Below are 22,236 nucleotides of genomic sequence, written 5' to 3' on the forward strand. Positions count from 1 at the left end.
GGCACTGTTGGCTCCTGTGTGGACAGCTTTGATGATGGCAATAGGCTGTCCATTGTTTTTCAATTTGCAGACGTTACGTTCTGCTACAGCTTCAACTGTACGACGCAGATCAACAACGTTTTCAAAATGCAAGGCAATTGGTATTCTCGACAAACACCATGTCATCAACAGTTCCCAATCTTCCACAGTAACTGCTCCATCATGAAAGCGAATGAGTTCTCGAAATTCTAGTTCATTAGGATTTCCGCCCATGACCTGTGTTAACAGCTTAGGTGAACTGCTGGTAAACCGCACATCCTAAGTCTGAAAGTGCTGACCTGGAAACAGCCGCATACAAAGGTAAGTCCATGACTGGAGAAAGTAGACCGAAGTCGCCAACCAGTAGACAGGAACATCCTCCAAAATCTCAGAGGCTGTGGAGGGAAATGCTTGGCAAAGACGATTGTCAATTTGACCAAACAGTTTTCTTCCTACCATTGAGATCTCGTCGACGACAAGGTAATCGACATGATTAAAATCTTCTTGTAGCCGTTGCAGTCTGAAGTTCTTTACATTCACTTTGGATGGGAAGATGCTAAACAGAGCGAAGTGTAACCCCTTTAATGTTAAAAGCTGCTACTCCAGTCAGTGCAGCTACTCGTATTTTGTTCTTCAAAAGGCTCTTCAAGCAGTTAATTAGAAAGAACTTCCCGGTGCCTGCTGTTCCAGAAACAATCATTCTGAGTGGGTCGGCGTCTGTTGAATGGAGATAACAATTGACTGCATCGTACACTAAGCACTGTTTGTCTTGCAAGAGATGGATATTGGCATTGGAAGTTGTGCAGGTGGTATTGTGCAATTTCCTCACACTTCCTCCAGGTTAGGGTACTGTCGTGCTGCAGCCAGCCAGTTGGTAGATGTGGCAACCAAGTCTTCTGACATCCTCAGCGCTTTGCAAATGTCTTTGCAAATCAGCATCCAGTCATCTGCCTGGCAAGTAACACGGTTCATACTTTCCTGTTCATCGTTTTCTCTGTCGTCTAGATCTTGTAAGTCGATATCTTGTTGCAAGCAACGAACATCTTCTACCAACCTGGAAGAAAAAATGCCAGACAAGAGGAAGTGATTGAAAGCAGTGACGTAATTGTCAAACCCAGCCTGCAGTTCGTGAATTTGCCTAAAAGGCTTGTTTATCATCAACTTTTGCAAACAGTATTGCTCGTATTTTGGTTCATTTGTATCTGGTGGAACATATGGATGCAATATTACTGCGACTGCCTTGGACCTCAGCGATGGTTCATTTCCACACTTGGGCAAGGAGTAATGCTGCACAAAGTGTAACAAGGTCATACTTTCAAACTGTGCAGTAGACAGCCTGCCTCTGTAATGATCAAGCAATGACAGAGCTGTTGCTGGTTTATCTTCATCAAGATGTTCCTCTACTAGACGTAATCCGTCTATGCTAAGCACCACAAAAAAGCTCCTAGAAGACAGGAACATTGAATGTAGAAGAAGAATGTGGCACGTCTCTTGTGCAGAATAGTCACGTCCGGCTGTGGAACTAATCAGCAGCTTCTGCAATGTCCTCATACATCGCTCTTCCTCACTTACACCATTGACTATAGTAGTGAACACGTCTTGCAGCGTTTGAGAATGCAGTTCACATTTGGTGGCATACTTTGCGCAGTATTCAATGACTCTGCTGCATGATACGCAGTACTGCATGTCTACGTTGACACGCCAGCCAGAGAGTTGAATGAGATTTCAGCTATTAATGAATGAATCGTTTCTAGCGGTGTTGAGATGAACATCACTGTTTTCGACGAAGACGGTAGTTTCTTTCTATATTGTCTTTGGAAACCCAAACCTACACACCTGTTGGCCGTTCTTGATCTTAAGGCAATATGCAGTTGAGCAAGCAGTGTGTCCTTCGCATGTGGCAATGAGGTGGTTCAGATCCTGGTGGTAGTCATCAACAGCTGCGTAATCTTTGCTGCAAACATGTGGATCTGTTTGTGGAAAGGGGACGTCTCCAAAGTTGCTTCCGTCAGGCAGAAGAGCTGGGTTTGTAGTGCAGACAACAGAGTTGATATATTCAATAGCTTTCTGATGATGGGACTCCGTTGCTAATGGATCAGTGTACAACCTTTCTACGTTTGGCGCTCCTGACAACCAAGCCAAACCATGCACGTGTGGACTTCCTCGGTGTTGCCACTCAAACCTGAGCCAAAGTCGGTAGCTCCCAGAATGTCTTTGTAAAAGTAGTTGAGGAAGAGCTTGATGCATTGACAGAAAAAGAATCTGTGATAGCAAGATTGTCAATCAAAGCACAGCTACGTGCAGATTTATCTCCAGCATTACCAGGGCAAAATAGCCGAGCTATCTCAGGCCACTGCAGATCTGCAGCGCTGTGAGTGAAACAGACCATGGGAAGTCCAAGGGTGTCAACTATGGATATTAGTCTACTCCTCTGTTTCATCCAGAATGGTCGTGTACCAGCAAGAGACGCACCGAAGTGAAGGACACGGTTTACAAATAATGTACCGTCTCAAGTCAGACGCTGCGAGGTGTGCGTGATCAGGGTGTCGGCAGATGTATACCTTTCCTGTATCTAATGCACGCCACCACATTTCAGTGTTAAGAGTGAAGTAGCGAAATCGTGGGTGCCTGGCAAACCTACTGTCTTCATACATCATGAGGTGCTTTAGGTAAAAGCCAATGGTAACACGTCGCATACACGGTGCCGTAAAGTCTGCAGCGCCTGTAGGAATAAGAGTAGAAAGGCATGGGTCATGTAGCCCTCGGACTGAAACTCGTTGAATGGAGTGTTTGTAATCTGTGGCCACGCCAAGAAATCCTTTTGTTGTACAGAACGCTGAATAGTCTCCAGTTCAGTCATTCTTTGATGCGTAATTGGCACAAAGCTAGTCAGCAGGCCATCCGAGTCTACGCTATTCTGATCAGCTCGATGGTCACTTTCGTCAGTACTATAGACTACAAACAAATCTGGCATATCACCATCTACCGGAAGTTGAGCCAGAAGAGAGTGGTCAATAGAAATACCAACGCAGTATAAATTGTTCTCTTTCAACCATTCCAAAGCACTCAACACGCGTGATCGCCGAACCCTAAAGTCCTTGTGAGACCCGGACTCTCCAGTTTTTCGCACAACAACAACAACAAAGGAACTACGTGGAAGAGTCGTGACACATGTACATACATCTTGAGGAAGATTAACAACGCGTCCAATATAGCCCAACTGACCACGAGGAAGCTTGTATACACTCATTATAAGCATAACTTGAGTTATTAATATTTCCTTGACTTGCATAAGTCCTTGCAAAGCTAGTGGAAGAGGTCCTGGGTCCATGTTGTTAGCGGCCGAGTAAAGCCTAGATTCAGTCTTATCACGTGAACAGCGTGTGCAACTGCCAGATGAACTTACAGCAAGACCAGGAAAACGTTCTTTACATGACATGCACAATTTATACTCAATACAACTTATTTTGGCACGGAATGCAGATAGCTTTGTCTGCACTAAACGGTGGTCTAACAGTGGTTGTTGATTGCGTACTCTAACCTCTATTAGTTGCTCTCTGTCTTATCTTGCTCTGTCTCGTAGTTGTTGCGGCCGTCTGCTTGTGGCCTCTAGTGACTCAGCGGACTCATTCTCACGCCACCGGTTGTCTTTCAATTGTTGTAGCTGTTTCCTTTTTGCCTCAGGTAAATCAGCTGCTCGTTTGTTTCTTCGTTGTTGCCGTCGTCTCCCTTTGGCCTCAGGTGACTCAGCTCTTCTTCGCCATCGGTCGTACTCATTGTCGCTGCAGTAGCTCTTCTCTAGCCTCAAGTGACTCACGATCAGCTGCTCTTCAATCGTACTCTCTTCATTGCTGTAGTGCTCTTCTCTAGCCTCAAGTGACTTATGATCAGCTGCTGTTCAATCGTACCATCTTTGTCGCTGCAACCGCTCTTTTCTCTAGCCTCAGGTGACTCATGATCAGTTGTTCTTCGGTTGCACTCTCTTTGTCGCTGCAGCCGCCTTCCTCCTGCCTCAACTGACTCAGCTGCTCTTCGGGAATTGTCTCTTCGTCGTTGTAGCCACCTCTCTCTAGCCTCAACTGATTCAGCTGCTCTTCTACATCACATCGGGAGTTGTCTCTTCGTCGTTGAAGTCATCTTAAACTTCTAGTCTTAAGCGATTGAGATCTTTCTCTGCTTTCAGATTACTTAGCCGGCTCTTTCTTGCTCGTTGCCTCGTCCCATCTCTAATGTCTGCTGTCTGTCATCTGTCAACTCAGAGCTTCTGCCGTCCATTGCACATTAATTATTTGTACACTTAAATCAATTATTTTTGATGAACGAAAAGACATAATTAATGTAGAGAAGCATACACATAGGAAAGTCTACTAATGCAAAATTCAGTAACTGCCTAACATTTTTCTGTCAGCTTAGAGACATGCAGTTATATATAATCATCACAAACAGCCTACTAATTAATTAAAGACATGATGACTCTTTTCTCTAGTCAAAGAAAGCACAAATATTGTAATAAATCGGCTAGGGATCTGATATGAGAACGAGCGACAGCACATAAGGTATATTCTGGAATTGGCGTGTGTGACTGATCACTAAATATAGTTTAGCAAAAAAATTTATCCAGTGTTCGAAATTGGGAGTTTTAGTTGCCATTGGCGACTAAGACTCACCGTCTGGCGACCAGACTTTACGGGGTTAGTCGCCAAACCTTGCGTGAGACTCTTCCACTTGTCTGTATCAGTGTAACGCGATTAGATACTTTAATTAATTGTGCCAGTCTTAGCGTGTCCTGTATTCAATAATTGTAGTAAGGGTGACATGAGGCTTATTCTACTAGGTAAGGAGTTAGATTGAGTGCGTTTAACAGACAATCAGAATCGAAACCATATACCACAAACGCAGTGGGGTAGTGCTAGAATAAACAAATACTACCCAATTAATTGAAAACTGATAAGGCAATTAGGCAGGTAGGTTTACAGGTTTGCAATGCCTTCTGAGAATGAAGTTCTGCTTTGCAACAAGATGAAACTGGGACAGAAAGCATTTCAATTTAGCGGGGCGAAAAACTAAACTAAGAAGTGTAGTGCGCAATTCATTAGCTGCATTCTGCTACAGTTCTCACAGCTTGTTATGACTAATAATTACAAGCAACCTGGCCTTCTTGGGTGTTTACATAAGAAGTATAATTATGACAGAGAAAGTGTAGTGTAATATGTAGACAGTGCAGAGGAGAGGAGGTAGTCTCAGGTAGGATGAAGAAGACTTCCCACAGGAAGCAATTTAGAGAATGAAATGCACCTGTGTCAATATTGTACAATATGTTACTTTGTAAACTCACGAGAACGACTCCTTACACTGTGCAAAGGCTCTTCTTGGTAGACATGAACATTATTGGTGATAGTGACTGTGAGTTCAATGTTCAACTGGGTGAAGTAGCCACTTTGTAATTGATATCGGGAACAACAGGCCTAGGTACAGGTGTTATATAGCATAATTGGCAGATAGCCATGCCTTTTTGTTTAAGATGCCTTTGTTTTATTCTGGCAATCATCATTCTCTCGTGGTTATCTCTAGCAGATGTTTTGAATGAGGTAGCAGATACCATAATCACCTGGTATCTCATAGCTTCACCACAGGAAATAGCCTGGTGTATGACAACTGATTCCCCAAGTATTTCATTCTCAGACGAAGGTTCCAGAATCTACAGAATGAATGAGAAGACTCTCAAAGGTCTGTGCAAACAGCTGTTTGAAAGTACTACTGAAGATGTGGCACAAGAAATACTAGCTTCACTAGACACATCAGCTAGCTGTTCTCTCGTGAAAAAACCATTGGCAAGCATGCCCAACGACCTAGTGGCTCAACAACAGATTCCACCAGACGCACCAAGTGGACATGTTCCGATAAGTGTCACAGGCGATGGCAATTGTCTTTTTCATGCAATGTCAGTTCACATGCATGGTTCTTCTGATGGCAGTCGTCACCTCCAGCTACGTCTCATGACCGCGTGCGAGCTTGTGCTGCACTCATCGTACTACGCTTCTCGTCTTACTGCATGGGCATCTGTTCAGCAGAAGTCCAACAATCCTAAAAATATTTTAGCCACCCTGTTCTCTAACAAGGCGATGACAGAACTTCAATCCATGTCTGACGAGTGTATCCAAAATGCAGTTGGTTGACGCTACGCAGACTGCAATACCTGGAGAATACAGCTCCATGTTGACCCTCATGGCTGTTGCAAGTGTTTGCAAAGTAAATGTTCAGTCAGTTTATCCTAATCATCCCGAAACAAGGACTCTGAGCTAGAACAGAAAGTACCGACCAAAGTCGTCCTGTGGTCTCGTCTTGGGAGTGTCCCCACTTCACAAATGTGGTCTCCAAACCACTTTGTACCATTACTTATCATGGGTCAAGCGGCAAACCAAACAGGGGTGGTAAGTAGGCCAAGCCGCAAAAGAGTCCTGTCAGGTTCAGGCAGTTTGCTATGGAACTGGATACAAGAGGCATCATCATCGGTTCCATCAAAGAAAAAACCCGGCTTAACATCTCCATCCACTCTAGAGAGCTCATCTGAGAAAGAAAAACAAACAGGAGAGTTTGATTCATTTGCAGTTCGAGAAACACCTTGTCCGTCTAGTCTTCCAGGTAGTGAAACACTATCCCCTAATGACAATGAGAAAGGAAGGTTGTTCCAAGAAGGATGGAAGATTGATCGACCATGGTTACAAACCAATGATGACCAAACCAAAATGTTCTGTCAATGGTGTGCTAAATACTTCCCTAATTCTAAAAGCAATTTACCACTGTGATTACAATAATGAAAAAGGAAACAGTGGTATTACATGGCATGTCAAAGATGCATTTCAATGCCAAGAAGGCTCACACTAATGCTATGAAGAGAGCTCAGTTGTCATCATCTAGCGATGTACCAGGAACTATTGAAGAAGAATTTCACCATGTCACCAAAGTAAGCGAGAAGAATTAGCCACTCTAAAATTCTTATTTAGAACAAGCTTATATCTTGCGCTTAAAGAACGTCCCTTCTCTGATTTTCCTGCTTTGCTGGATTTACAAGAAAAAAACGATCTCGAAATACTGAAGATATATCGCAATGACAAGCAAGCTAACACTTTTATTCACACTATATCCTCGTACATTAGAGAGCAAACTTGTGAACTGTTGTCTTCACCTTCATTTTTTCCGTTCTTTGCGACTCAAGTACAGACTCTACAACTATTGATGAAGAAATCATCGTTGTGAAATTGCTCGTTGATAACACCCTGGTGTTTAAATTCCTTGATTTTCGACGTTTGAGAAGTAGTGATGCTACAGGAATAGTCCAAGCCGTATCTAACTGTCTAGATGAGTATTCTTCTAACTGGAAGACCAAGCTTGTAGCTTTCGGCGCTGATAGTGCTCCTGTAAACCTTGATATTCAAAATGGAGCAGCTGTACAGCTCAAAGCAGATGTCCCTCATTTAATAGCTATACATGGTTGTGCACACCGTTTAGAATTAGCCATAAGAGATTCTTTAAAGCATTGTAATCTGATGTCTCTCGCTGATGACGTCATGGAAAACGTCTACAAAATGTACCATAAGTCTCCTCTTTGCTGGAGGGGACTACAAGAAACAGGGCTGGCTTTGGGACTGCCTGTCGTGAAACCCATCAAATTGAAAGGAACACGATTGATAGATTATCGAAAAAGAGCTCTAGATGTGGTCCTTCGCATATGGCCAGCCCTTGCAGAACACACGAGCCAGGTAAGGCTAGGTCGCACTGCTATGCGGGGTCGAGCAGTGAAGTTGAACTCAATGATCCTCAGACTTGATGTTTTGATGTTTATGTACTTGTTGCAAGATCCTCTTGTCATCTTGGCCCGGTTAAGTACAGCATTACAAAAGAACACAGCTACCATAGACAGCGTTCTTAGGTCAATAAAAGCCACTAAAACTGAACTTCACAAGATTGGTCATCAAGAGTCTTCCAAAAAGCGCATAGAGAAAGCACTTTCACGAGTTGAGAGAGACTCACCACTGGAAAAGCCAACTGTAACTACAAGCAGCAGCAGCAGTGATGAAAGCGAGACAGAATGTGCTCAGACCTATTCTGGTGATAGTGATGATCCTGATGCAATTCCAGATGATGTAAATATAGATACAAAAGAAGGTGCACCAGTCCATCGAGGTGTACACCTAAAGAGACCTCAGAAGAGCATAGAACAAACATGCCAAGCTGTACAGTCACATCTTAGCAGAGTATGCAACGCTGTCATTGGCCAAGTAAATGAAAGGTTTGCTTCATTTGCTGCTGACCGCATCTTGAGTTCATTGCCTGTATTTTCGCCTCAGCTGTGGCCAGACGATAGCGACGATATCGATTTTGGTGACGAACAAATTGTGTTTCTTTCCGAACACTGCAACTCCTCTAGAGAAACAAGGATTGAATCCTTCTCTTTGTTTGTCTGAATGGACGGAGGTTAAGCAGCTAGTTCGCGACCATATTCGATATGCTAATGGAGAGAATAAACAATGGCAACACAATTCCTTGTGGAAGGTGTTGGATCAAAGTGAATCTTTGGACATCGGAAATGTTTTGGGCCTTGTGGAGATAATGCTGGTTTTGCCCATGCATACTGCCAAGTTGGGAAGAAACTTCTCATTATCTAAACGAATTAAAACAGATTGGCGTAATCGACTGGCACCATCAACAGTCTCTGATCTCATGACAGTCAAATTATCTGAGATAAATCTAGACATAGACCCTACTCCCTTCATCAACACATGGTTAAGCTCCAGTGAGTGCAAAAGACGACCTTACATTAAGCCACATGTCAAACACGCAAAAAAACCAGCAAAGAAAAGATAGTGCAACCAACAACACGTGAACGTATATAACTTCATAGGTGACTCTTGTAGTACACACCATGCAATTGTTGTTGGCAAGGAAGATCACGTTGATTTAGTTAACCTTTCTACGTGTATGGCTTGTTGTAGTTTACTAATTAGCTTATGTGTTTGTGCATAGAAATACGTCAAGAAATGCTTTGGATTAGGTGATATCCTAAATTGCATTTGGTAGTACTGTATACACGTGTACGTTGGTACAACTTCAACACTCTTTGTGCAATAGCCTAAATTTATGTAAGCGCTGAGGCAATGCAATTCAACGCAACTGTTCACTATCACGCGACACGCTGTACATGTATGTACATCTTGCATGGTCGGGACTCCGAGGACGACGCTAAATTTGTTTGGCGACTAAACACTTTTGCGAATTTCGAACACTGTTAACTGTGTGAATTTGGCCGCTTCAAATCAAGCTACGAGTATTTCATTCACAGGCGGATGTGGACGTGCCTTTGGACATCCCGGAAAACATGCACATCTAGATATAGAGCGCTATAATGTAAATTTCTTTGTAAAAGCGACGTGTCTCACATTTTGGGCTGCAGCCATCAAGCCATCTCTAAAAGCTCGAGCCTGTTTGCACATTCTCGTATCAGTCCCGTGTGACTGGCGTGCAGCAACCTGGAGAGCCGTACAGCTATTACACTTACACCTGCATTGACATCACAAACCATAATGTCTGTGATTGGCTCAAAATCAACATTATTTCGGGCTGGTCGCAAGACCATAGGTATGTATCATCGCACACATCTCAACACAGTACAGCACACATAGGAAGGGTCTCGGCCCAATAAATATATATATATATATATATATATATATATATATATATATATATATATATATATATATATAATATATAATATAATATATGTATAATATATATAAAATATATATTACATATATAAAAGAAAAGCTGTCTGTCTGTCTGCCTGTATGTATGTATGTATGTATGTGAGTACGCACGTATCTCTGCCGCCCCACGTCTGATCTCTGCCGAATCTATAGAGATCGAAAGTGAAGCTGTCGTCATCTTCCGTACTTCTCCCGCAACAGCACAATTGCCAGCAGATGGAACCCGCCTCCAACCCGAGTCCGCTTGCAAGCGAATATCTCCGTAACAGCATACCAGATCTGCACATCACCAACGTCGGATGGTACGCTCGAAATGTGGCATTTATTGTAGACGACGTCGCAAAAGAGATGATATTTTTGCTCATATCTGAGTCTTGAAAAAACCGCCAACAGTCGTTTGACCGTCTACGCCCGTCGAAGAGCTGCCATGTTCGATACACCTGTTCCCCAGCAATGTCAGCAACGTCTTCGAAGTGACGACATTCAGCGGGACTGTTGAAATGGCAAGAGTCAGTACCAGTTTGTAGATATACGGGGATGGGTTATCCGGGTGAGTACCGCACGTGACTTCCAGTTCATGCTGCTTGGATATATTTCCGGAATGGGATTTGTGTCAAATAGATGCCAAGTTCGATACACCTGTTCCTCGCAACAGCAGCAACGTCTCTTCGAAGTAACGCGGCGTCCAACAAGGCTGTCGAAATAGCTTCACTAATCAATAATCCAATCAACAGGATTTTTGGAAAGGAACACTACACTCCGTTATATTTTCTTTGTATTCAACAGGATACTAGCTATTTAACAATCAGTAGCCTCAGAACAGGATACTATTGACTGGGATATAACTAAACAAAATTCTTCATGAGAATTCTGTCCAGCTGAGAGATACACTTCATCTAGAAATGCGCATACATTGGGATACTCGATTCTTGCTAATTTCTCAGAATGGGATATAATTGAATGCTATGTAACTCTGAATGAGAAAGTACTAGCCCACCATCCCGTTCTCCGCACAGGCATATTAGTTATTAGTATGAAAATTAGCAGCCAGACGGAATTCTGTATATACCGAGAGCTCAATAGATAGCCACATTTCTGTTGTGCCACCCGGATTTGAAGCCTCCCTATGCTCTCTAATCCTCCCTATGCTCGGCAATTAGACAGCTGTACCGCGTACACCAGAGCCGTCTATACCAAAGCCTTAGCTAGACGGCTCTGGCGTACGTTAGTCTGGTGTAGCCAGACCATCTCCGCCATCATACACTGTACATTGTACTTCAGGCGAGAAATTTCTTCTCCCCACGTGTACCGCCCGTCCGCACCTACATTGAGGAAGAGACTGACTCGAAACTATATATGTAGTTTGCATGGCCTTAATTAACTAACAACGTCGTCTCATTATGGTAGAATTTCCAAGCCCGAATACCCGCAAACGACGAGATGAGCTGGTAAGTCAAATTCCATCTATCCTCGCACGCAACAAAGTGTAAACTTACTATTTTCAAGTCGATCTCATCTTTGTCAAAACTTTTTCGTCTTTCCAAGGCTCGCTGGTTCTTCTCTCTTTGTTTCAAACCACAAGTCACCTCAAAGTCCTCATCACTGTCATCTTGTCCACTGTCTCGAGTTCTATCATCGTCTTCGTCTGCTTCAACATAAGACCGCTCTAACTGGTCAAAATAGGATCCCTCTGTCTTACTGACCGCTTCCATGCTCTTTCTCTAGCCAACCGATCGAGACAAGTAGAACCACGAAGTCTTACGTACTGTACCACGTAAAACACAAAAACTGACCTTCAAACTCACTCGCTCGTTCTACTATTTTATCCGCAACAAGACGTGGCTGACGCTTGCCGCCTGGGAAGCCGTCACAAATACAATGCGCATGCGTCGAGTTCGCGCCGTTGTGTGTGTGTCAATGATTTGGTAGTCCAGTTAGCTCAGTAAGGACAACGTTGTTCTACTGTGTTGGAGCAGTAGCCTATTAGTAGTTATGATGATGATCATGTCTAGTGGACTTTAGCCTTTGGATGTCATTATTGTGTGTTGCAGAATTCCTTGATTGAGGTTTAAATGTACTAGGAATCTAAGTTATGAGATTCACAACTCGTGCATGTACAGATGATGAATGTCTCATCTTCCTGTTCTAGCTACTAGATTTGTTCTTTGGAGGTTGACTGGATTTTGTCATCTGGGTTATGTTATTTACGTCAATCGTCTTCAGTTGATGCAGAACTGCAACCTACTAACTCTTTCTTTTATGTCTCAAAGGAGACAGTCCAAGTGTTATTTGTTGTTTGATTAAAGCTCATTCATCACATCATGGATTCTATTAATTAACTTTGGATTTGGAATAAGTCTGATCTAAGTCCGATAAGAGCTGGTTGGAACAATGCGGTCAGAAAATCTGTGGTGTTGGAAAAATATGCATATTATTACTGCTGTCATATGTTGTTTGCACGGGTTTGTTCCTTTTGGTTCGATATGGCGAGGAAGAGGAACTTTTTTTATGTTATCATTGTTGGAGTTATCGTTAAGCACATGTTGTTGGTTCTTTGCAGCTTTCTGCCAAATTTTAATTTTTTTCAGTTCAAGGAAGTGTTACAGAGACTCTCTGTGGACAATACACGAGTAGCTCTATTTCTGAGGATGATAGAGACTATGCAGTTCTAGTTACAGAGTGATTGATTGTATGTTGGTTGGGGGTTATCACAGTTTATTACTTGGGATTACTCTTAGTATTAGGTATTTACACCAGGTATTCCTGTGTGTGACACAAAAGCAATAATAATAGAAAGGCTTAGCTTACAACACAGTGCTATGGAAGTATGCAAAATTACACTAGATAATGACCTATTAATTTAGAGACATCAGAACCACCTTTGAGTGAGATGCTCTGTTCTTCTAAAGAACAAGGTGAAAACCATAGTGGGCCACGGTAGCTTTGACTCTCCATAATTATCTAGTGTGGTAGGTAGCATGTTGTGCTACTTGCCTCTTCTGTAATAGTTATAGTAATGGATCGTTGAGGGAGGAAGAGGGAGACAGAGAGAGCGACAGACAGAGAGACAGAGACAATACCAGAATCAAGACTTTTGCGAAGAATTGGACTGGGTCTGGGTTTTACTGGCGAGTTGTCTTTTTCAGAGTGTTGAATCAGATTGTTGAGTTCCAGGTGCCAGTCATGAGTCATTACGATTACACACATGCTTTTGAGCCTCTTGCAAAGGAGTGCCTAACAGAACCAGTTCAACGGATCCAAAGATACTGGCATTTTCTTGTCCTGGAATATAGTAAACATACGCGACATATTGACATTGTCCTTCGCTGTAGTTCTTTATCAGCATTTTGTGTAAATAATTTTAATGATCATGGATCAGTGGAAGACTCAAATCTTGTTTTAGTGACTAATTTTTGAAAAGGTTAATTGGTGTTCTATTCTGTGTTTCTTACTGCTTATGTGTATGTGTCAACAGTAGTTTGATATGCATGGCTTTATGCTTTAAACTATATTGTGAAGCAAACAGAGTTCTTTGAAATATACCACATTTTTTTATTGTGTATATACTTCAATAGGCCTAGGGTTGACAGCTAACCAATGCTATAACTGAACGAATTATTAGTGCAGTTATGACTATATAAGACATAAGATTGGTGCCAGGTCAGTGGACGCGTCTCTATATTACTGGTTGGTAATATAACAGAAATATGTTTCCTCCTTTCTCTTTATCTACAGCAATGCAAGACCATGCATAGTTGTATCTACAATGAGTTGTAGAAATGTTTGAAAAAATGCAAGAATCTGTGCAGCTGCGTGGAAAAGGAGTCAATAATAAGGCATTATGGATTCAATTTTTAACTAGATTCTTGTGTAGAACATCACATTAATATGCTACAGAAACTACTGAGGTTACAAAATGCACTGCAAAAACCTCTGCTCGATCAGTCGTGATAAAATTGAAACATTAAAGAAAGACTTTGATACTCTAGCAAAAGAAGGGTTCACTGTTTGGACAAAGCTAGATTCAATTGGGAATGACCGTTTCCCAAGCATGATGACATTGCAAACAATGTGTGCTAGCTAGTGAATTTGGCGAACGTATGCACACACACACACACAGCACACACATAGACTCGTGCCCAGTCCTCCTCCGCGCTAGGTTGCTTACACCACGTGCGCTAGCTGTCACGTGTGTATACGTCCATGTGGTTTCACACGTGTGGTTGGCATGCGAATTTTTTTGGGCCCCGTTGGGTGTGGCTTTAGCTGTTCCCGTATAACGGCCGTATGCACTTCCTCGCGGTTTGCAGTGGTCTGGTAGTGCGAGGCTCGGCAGTCAATGGACATCTTGCAACCACGGTTTTGACATAAACGAAGTGCTGTCTTTTTGCGCACCTTTCGAGCAGTAACCTGCGCCGTTTATTGAAAGGGGGCCTCAGTTTTTGTCGTCTGCTGAACGTGGTTTTCTCGGCACAAATCAACTTCAATAAATTAGACGACAGGTAAAGTCATTTATAATTACTATTCTTCGCAGTTAAGAAAATTTTCATTTTTCATACAATTAAAATAACAGCATATGATATGTGTGTGTACACAATATTTACTAAGCATTATTTAGTTGGATAAACACGTACACAAAATAATGTACTCTAATAATCATTACTAATCGGATCATTTAATGTAAACAACATACTAATTACTAATGCATAGAATATGATGGTGATGATGACGACATATTGATAACACTGCTGGTTGTCACACAGCTAGCTATTATTGAGGTAATCTATATTTAGAGCTAACATTGGTTTAAATCAAATTATGTTAATTAATTTGAGTTAAGTTAATTACTCTTAGTTAAGTTGATTGTATCAGTCATTGTGTTGTGACACTTATAGGTGTATACATTGGATATGCATTTTGGCAACTGGCATTATATTTCAAACTAGGCATTGGTTGTTATATGGTTGGTGACATGAATGACAGTAACTGAGTTACATAATTAGTATACTGTGTGTGTGTGTGTGTGTGTGTGTGTGTGTGTGTGTGTGTGTGTGTGTGTGTGTGTGTGTGTGTGTGTGTGTGTGTCTGATGGTGTAAGGAAGTTGAAATAGAGTATTTGTACAGGGGAGAAGTCTAACAGAAGGCCTATCAGACAGGTGCCAACTGGTTCTTCTAAAGGCAGGAAATCTTAGAGACTTGGCCAAAGTCAGGGGTAACGGCATACGTAATACTTAAATGTTACATGGAACTTAAATGCTGTTAGAATGGCTTTCATTGGCAGCTTAATTTTTTTGTACAGTCTGAATTGCCTTTAGAATTCTCATGATGTATGTTTGTCATGATATATATCATTGGCTGAGTGGCAGTGTTCATTGTATATCTATTGTTGTACTTTGTTCCTTGAGATTGGCATTCTTTTCTGTTTGTGCCAAAATTGCTTACGTGTATATAATAGGCAGTGGCTGCAGTTTCTCTCCTTTTTAGAGCACTAAAATAGATGTATAATGATTTGTATGTACTTCACACGTTAAAGCAAATGTATACGTATGGATGTATCACATTGGAAATCTTTGGCAAACTTGTCTGTTAAATTGGTTGTCGTAACTCTCTGTAAGTTATGTTTATAAACATTGAACAGTTAGTTCTAGTTTGTAACTTGTCATAACTGTTTTGCAGTCTTTGGGTCAAATTGTGCATTTATGTATGTACTGGTAGTAATTTTATTGTGAGATTGACAAATGGTATCCTGCTTATTTGATGCATGTATGGTTGGACCGTACATGCAATAGAAATTAGAATTTGAGTTTAATTAAGAAAGGCTTGTTTTGTACCTTGTCTTGTACCATGTGGGCGTTGCAGGCTGCTTTCGTCTTTTTGAAGGAATCTGTGTCCTCAGAAACATGTGCAGTGTCTTTGTGAACCTGTTTGGACTCTAGTCTCTGTTTCTTTTGTCTTGGTTCACCAATAGAGTCTTGTTTCTCCTTACTAATGTTGTCACGGTTTGGCTGGAAAACAACATCTCAAGTCATACATCCATTTCTGGCTTGTGTTGCCACAACACTTAATTAAAGAACTTCTTAACCAATCCCATGCTGTGCAAGGAATGGGGAATTGCGGGGAAACTCTTGGCAAACCTATCAGGGAAGCTTCACATCTATTGCTTGCCAGCCAGCTCTCCTTCTTATGAAGATCAGTTCATAATGACTTAGAGAGTGGGTTCATTCTGAATACTCAAGGTAATCTGTAGCAATCAGTGAACAATGAGACAAGGAAAAGAGTCATGGTGTTGTCCTACATGGACTTCAAGAGCTAGATTAAACCTTAATTTATGTCTGATTATTCTTCTATGTATTCTTTTATGTTTACTCTTCTATGCATGGCTACCTATTTTTACTTGTTACACTTATTTATCTTGTCTTGCCTAGGCACTGTACCTGTAGCGGTATGAATCAAAATATTATTATTATTATTGTTATTGTTATTATTGAATGAATGAATGGTGAATGATATATTTGATTATATTCGATTATTATTATGTTGTCCTCAAGCAGATCAGTCTGATTCATAAGGTCACTGGTAAGCACCGAAAGCAAACCCTGCCTCAGAGGTGCTTAGACCATCATGGCTGTCTAGACAGAAGACATGACTTTACGCAGGATTCGACTGGATCCAAGAAGCACTGTATTACTATTTAGCTACGAGCGTAAAAGAAGGACACCACAATAAGTGGTGGACTGCTTCGTGAGAAGCTTACTCTAAACGGGCTGAATTGACTTCCGGTCTGTCTGTCGGTATGTTTGTACCTATGTTTGTAACTATGTTTGTTTGTAAGCGTGTGTCACGCTCGGGGAGTTTGTCGAGCCAATCAGCAATCGTTTTGGAACGCAAAACGTAGGTGACGTAATACTAGTTTGTCAGCGTGAATCACTCTCGGGAATTTGTTGAGCCAATCAGCTGTCCTTTGGCACATCAACAATGGGTGACGTACAATCCCGCGCATTATGACAGAAAAGCCGAGATGTCGTAAACCTCCATTTTACGGTCAAAATGTCGTCAAACCGAGAAGCGCAGACTAAAGATCAGGTAATAGTTGTTCGCGTTTGTTACTTTTTACAAAAGAATCGCAAAACAAACGAATTTATCGTTCTACAAGAAGCCAAGCGAAGGTTCCATGGGACCATGCATCTAGCCAAGCACCGTTGCATGCGCACCACCAGCATGTCATCCACGATCAAGAGAGCAATACGTTTTAATTTCTATCTATATAAGACACAAGCACACAAACACTATTTACACTAATCCCTGAGTGGTGTCACACACACACACACACACACACACACACACACACACACACACACACACACACACACACACACACACACACACACACACACACACACACACACACACACACACACACACACACACACACATGTACTGTATATATGCATAAAATAAAACATTAAAATGTCTATAAGTATGAATGCATGGATATTGCTATTCCAACATCAAAACAAGCTTCCTCAGTATCCTCAACTTCTAAAATTGTTGAAGAAAGTTCTGTAGCCATTGGTAATGTTGAAAAAGATTTGCCGCTTTTGCCCCCTAATTAACTAAATTAATATAATTAACTTTCTTAAACATAAACATAGCTTAAATATAAGCACCAAATTATAATTAATGGTATTAATACAATTTAAACCCGCAAAAATGTAAGTGGCTACGCCACTGTTGAATCATGATTACATTGAAAATAGTAGCAGTGCTTGGTTACTTACCCCAACCCTGCTTAAGCACCCACGCACACACGTAAAACAAACGCAACAAACTACCGTAACGTACACACGCGCGCGCACCACGCACATGTTGGCGCAAAGTTTGAAAGTCACGTGATCTAGCTTCGATGAACAATCAAGGAGGATTCAAACTTGGTGGCGGTGGTATTGGCAACAGTTCTACTACTCTCGCCAGTGGTCTACAGTTACAACTAGGAACAGGTGGCCCCAGCCTAGGTAGCACAGGATTACAAACGTCACGTGGTCTACAGCAGAGTGGAGGAGGAGGTAAGCTGACAGAGACGGCAAACCTTGTCAGTTTAACCTACTTAAATCACGTCTGCTTCTTTAGGAACGATTAATATTGCTGGTACTGGTACCGGTGCAACTGCTACGGGACCTACAGGCAATCTAGGCAGCTCGTTGGGTAGAGGCAATCTAACACTGGGAAGTGGCATAGGAACGACTTCATTAAATGTTGGTTTGGGTAGCAGCCAGGATAGTTCTGCAATACGCAGTGGTGGACTGAAACTTGGGACAGGGTTGACTTTGGGAAGTTCTGTATCAAGTAGTGGACTCGAATTAGGTACTGGACTTGGGCAAACGGTATCTAATTCTTCTAGAACTTCAGGACTGAGTGTGAAAAGTGGTGGAGGACTGGAACTTGGTGGTGGACTTCAGCTTGGTGCTGGAATTAGTACAACAATGTCAGGTGGATCTAGTTTGTTAGTGAGCTCATATGCAACAACTGGCGGCGGCAGAGGTTCTCTCACTACTATGACAGCGAGAGGGTTAGGAGGAGTTGATCCTACACAGAGCTTTTCTGGTAATTTTTGTTTTTATGACAATGCATGCTGTTGCATGCTTGATGTTATGTAATTAAGGTTGGTTATCCACAAACCGGGAATTTTCAAAACAGCACCCAGGGTAGGCTCAAGAGTTCAGCCGGTCATCTCCTCCCCCTTCCCCCCCCCCCCCCCCCGGTGGAGAAAGACCTGCTGGAGACATTTGCCACTCAAAGGAAACTGCAGCCTCTCTATCCTCCAATCAGGATTTTACATGTTCGGTTAGTGTTTGTGCATGCAGGTGTATTCGTGATAACTGCTGATAGCAATGCTCGTCGCTATTGGCTCAACTAATGCTTTGTAACTGAGGAGTCAATTGCTTTTACCATCTGATATCACATTTTGGTAGTGTGTGAGCTACACCTGCATGTCGTCCTCTCGTTTGTCTTCCTTTTCGCATGCAAAACAACTTCTAGTTGCTTAGGGTGTCGTACGTTGCATGCATTGAACGAGTAGACCGTCTACAAAGCGTGGTATTTGCACTCAACGCAGGGCGACGTGCAGAGCTATGATTTGCATACATTGTGGTCGACCTTTGGTTGGCCTCTGTGGTAAACTTGAGTCTAGCGCTCTAGAACGAGAGACAGACAACGAGAAGAGCTGGAAAGAGTCGACCTGTTGTTTGTAGGCTTGGATGGCACGTGTCGAGACTACACGTACTTGCGTCAGTGCGAAATTACATTCACAAAGAGCCAATAGCGACGTGCATTCCTGTTGAGGATGCAGAAACATTGAACGGCACTCTGATTGGAGGATAGAGAGTCAGCGGTTTGTTTGAGTGGCGAATGTCTCCAGCCAGTCTTTCTCCGCCGTGGGGGAGATGACATTCTGGACACTCAAGCCTACACCCAGGGCAGCAATATGGAAATTGGGATTTTTTATGGAAGAAAATCCGTTCTCAATAAACGCCCAGGCAATTTGTAGGAAACACCAGAAATTTGCAGAATTGACTTGAGTACCACAGAGTAGGGAAGTGTGAGGCCCATCTTGCAATGTCCTGCATACTTAGTTTTTATAAACTTAGGAGTGCAACCAGACCCAACTGGCCTACGGTTATTGTCAGTTGTTTCTTTAGAGGTTCCTTCTTTAATTATCTTTCCATTCACGTAGCCTATAACTCCCGTCAATACCCAGCTCACATGAGACAAGACTGACATTGCTTTCAAATTCTTCTTTTAGCCTTCTGACAAGGCCCAATTTCTGTTCCACAATGTAAGATCACTTACTAGTTGCCATCCCGGTATGTATACTGTAGTCTAGTAGCTAAAGTCCATTCCAGAATTAAAGTCAGTTGGCTTAACCTTAGAACTGACTGGGGTCATACGGGTACCATTGGAAAGCTCTATGTCTGCTTTTATTCAATCACGGACGCCTCTCTTTTGTAGGATGCATTGCACAAGAGATAAGCAGAGATATACGATGCTTCGGTAAAATAATGAGATAGAAGGTGGAGTTTTGTCAATCACGTATCCTTCTAATTGCATACATACTGTACTTAGATTGGGTATGTTGTCCTAAATTGTAACTAGAAACAGTTTGAGAATGTAATCGACACACTAGGTACCGCCACCATCACTCTCTGTCGTTTTCTATAGCACCGTCGGCTTTGTTCTGCGTAGTTTACTGGCAAGGTATTCCAACAGCAGTAATGAGACACCGAAAGTGATTGTTACAACAATATGGCATCTGGTACATTATAGGGTGTTAGGTATCCTAAGCCACTCCCTAAAGCCGCAACTGACCTTAATCTGGAATGGAATTTAATACAGCCTCGGAATATTGACCAACTTCGGGCCGCAGTATCGAATTGTGCATCACGATATTGATTCTCATTAGCTGCCCATGGGCTCTAAATGAGAACCGTTTCCAAAAGATCGCCCTCAGCTGGGTGCTGTTTTGGAAATTCCTGGTATTGCTTAATTAGTTAGTAGAGATGATTTTATACAATTATTCTCAAGTGTTGTGTCGTAGAGTGGGTTCACACCAACATTAGGACTAACGATGATTAGGCCAACTATGATTAGGCCAACTATGATTAGGCCAACATTAGAGCAAGCGCGTTCACACCGCTAACTATGATTAGTAAGTCACCTGGGCATGTGAGCGTAATTAGCCTCGACAGTTTTCATGTGTCATATCCGGCAAGAATGCGTGTGAATTGTCTTGACGAATCCATTGCTTTAGGTTTTGAAGAGGGGAACATTTTGTTTGCTTTCTCTGGCAGCTCCTTCAGGGACAGCAGGAAGTTATCAGAGGCACGTACACATCTGCATGCACTTTCGTATACGTCGTCATGTTGTTGCTGCGTTTGTACATTTAATAAACATACAACACCACATCAGAAACGTTGGCACCATGCTCTTCTTGTACTACCTCAAGTGCCAAAGTCACGTGCAACCACTAATGCCACTAATGTGGTTGTAATGATCCTCTCTACGGCATTAGAATGGCGTTACACTAATCATGATTTAGGCCTGGTGTGAACACGCTCTTACAGTTGCCTACATTTATTGTTAACTTGCTGTTTGACCTAAATTGTATGTTTTATTTTTTGTTTAGGGAAACCTAACAAAGACAAAGATGGGTTAGGTTGGATGTACTTTTGTTTACATTTTGATGTTTTAGAATTGATTAGTGATAGGAAATGATAATGTAGCTGTTATTGGAATGATATTTAGATGAATGAATTGTTTATTAGAATTTACCAACCAGTGTATTAATTAATTGTAGTGACATGTGTGCATTAAACAAATGGTCTGAAATTTGTCCGTGTGGCATGTAAATTTTATGAACATTTGGTTTTATTTTTTGTACTACATTGAAAATCCTCTTTATTGGCTCTAGAGAAAGCAAGGCAGTGATGAAGCAGGTCATGCCTGATGAGTTGAATCGACTAGCTGACAATATGTTGTGAGATTGTTTTTAACGTAGCCATTTCGAGTCACAGTTTAAGTGATATGTAAACAGGAAATTCATCAAAGCTCAGAAGGGTATTTGTGAAGACATTAGTAGTGCTTCAGAAAGGCCTTTGAGCAAAGTACAAGATGATGTGAAGTCAACAGCTCAAGTAAACAATTGGGTATACTGACCTGTAATAATTATAGTCATGATGTAGTTTGTTTATTAGGCGTTGTCTCTCATCGCACATGCCGTGCATGCAGATGGTCAAGCTGTTCTAGAGTTAAAGAATCATTCTGTGCAGGTTTGTATAAATATGTTTTACCGATATTTGTAGTTATTTTGGTGCATACAGGAACTGAAGAATGTTGAAATTGCTCAAAGAACAAAGGATACTCCACCTGGATTGCAGCATGAAAACACATTGCCAGCAGAGTATGGTGTCTGTTTTATGAATTAATTGCTTTGTGCACAACTGGTAATTGAACTTTATTACTGGTTTACAATTGACAAAAACTGACCGTCAACACACTTCAACTTACTGTTACTGGTGCCTGTGCAATGTGCAATTGATGTAGAATAGGCAGAAACAGAATGGGTGTTACTGTGTATGTACCTTGCTGGAGTACACAAGTTTAGCTTGGTGAATGAAGTTGTAAATATAATAGACGCGCGCGTGTGTGTGTGTGTGTGTGTGTGTGTGTGTGTGTGTGTGTGTGTGTGTGTGTGTGTGTGTGTGCACGCACACACACACACATTCATGCCGATGCTTGTGATTCTAGTTTGTTTGAAGTGTGATAGGAATAGTAATAATAATGACAAATACCAGAAATAATAATAATAATATATGTGGTTAGCGACAATGGCTACCACTCCATGGTTTGGGGGTTCAAACCTCAGTGACAACAGTAAATTATGAAACTTGTCTGTCTTTCTTTC

General features: G+C 41.8%; 1 protein-coding gene across 2 annotated transcripts; it reads left to right on the forward strand.

Moving 5' to 3' along the window:
* The first annotated feature begins 14,068 nt into the window (after positions 1-14,068).
* Positions 14,069-22,120, forward strand: LOC134189980 (nucleoporin p58/p45-like). Of its 2 annotated transcripts, XM_062658381.1 has the most exons (10): positions 14,069-14,281; positions 14,675-14,742; positions 14,904-16,862; positions 17,678-17,842; positions 17,907-18,380; positions 20,959-20,983; positions 21,244-21,309; positions 21,367-21,466; positions 21,527-21,601; positions 21,653-22,120. In XM_062658381.1, the coding sequence occupies exons 4-10, from the start codon at positions 17,683-17,685 to the stop codon at positions 21,755-21,757; spliced, it is 1,005 nt and encodes a 334-aa protein (XP_062514365.1). In that variant the 5' UTR covers positions 14,069-14,281; positions 14,675-14,742; positions 14,904-16,862; positions 17,678-17,682; the 3' UTR covers positions 21,758-22,120. The 2 variants fall into 2 exon arrangements, with proteins under 2 accessions (XP_062514365.1, XP_062514366.1); XM_062658382.1 differs by lacking the exon at positions 14,675-14,742.
* Positions 22,121-22,236: the final 116 nt, after the last annotated feature.

This window comes from Corticium candelabrum, chromosome 14 (assembly GCF_963422355.1).
Source record: "Corticium candelabrum chromosome 14, ooCorCand1.1, whole genome shotgun sequence".
Lineage (NCBI taxonomy): Eukaryota > Metazoa > Porifera > Homoscleromorpha > Homosclerophorida > Plakinidae > Corticium > Corticium candelabrum.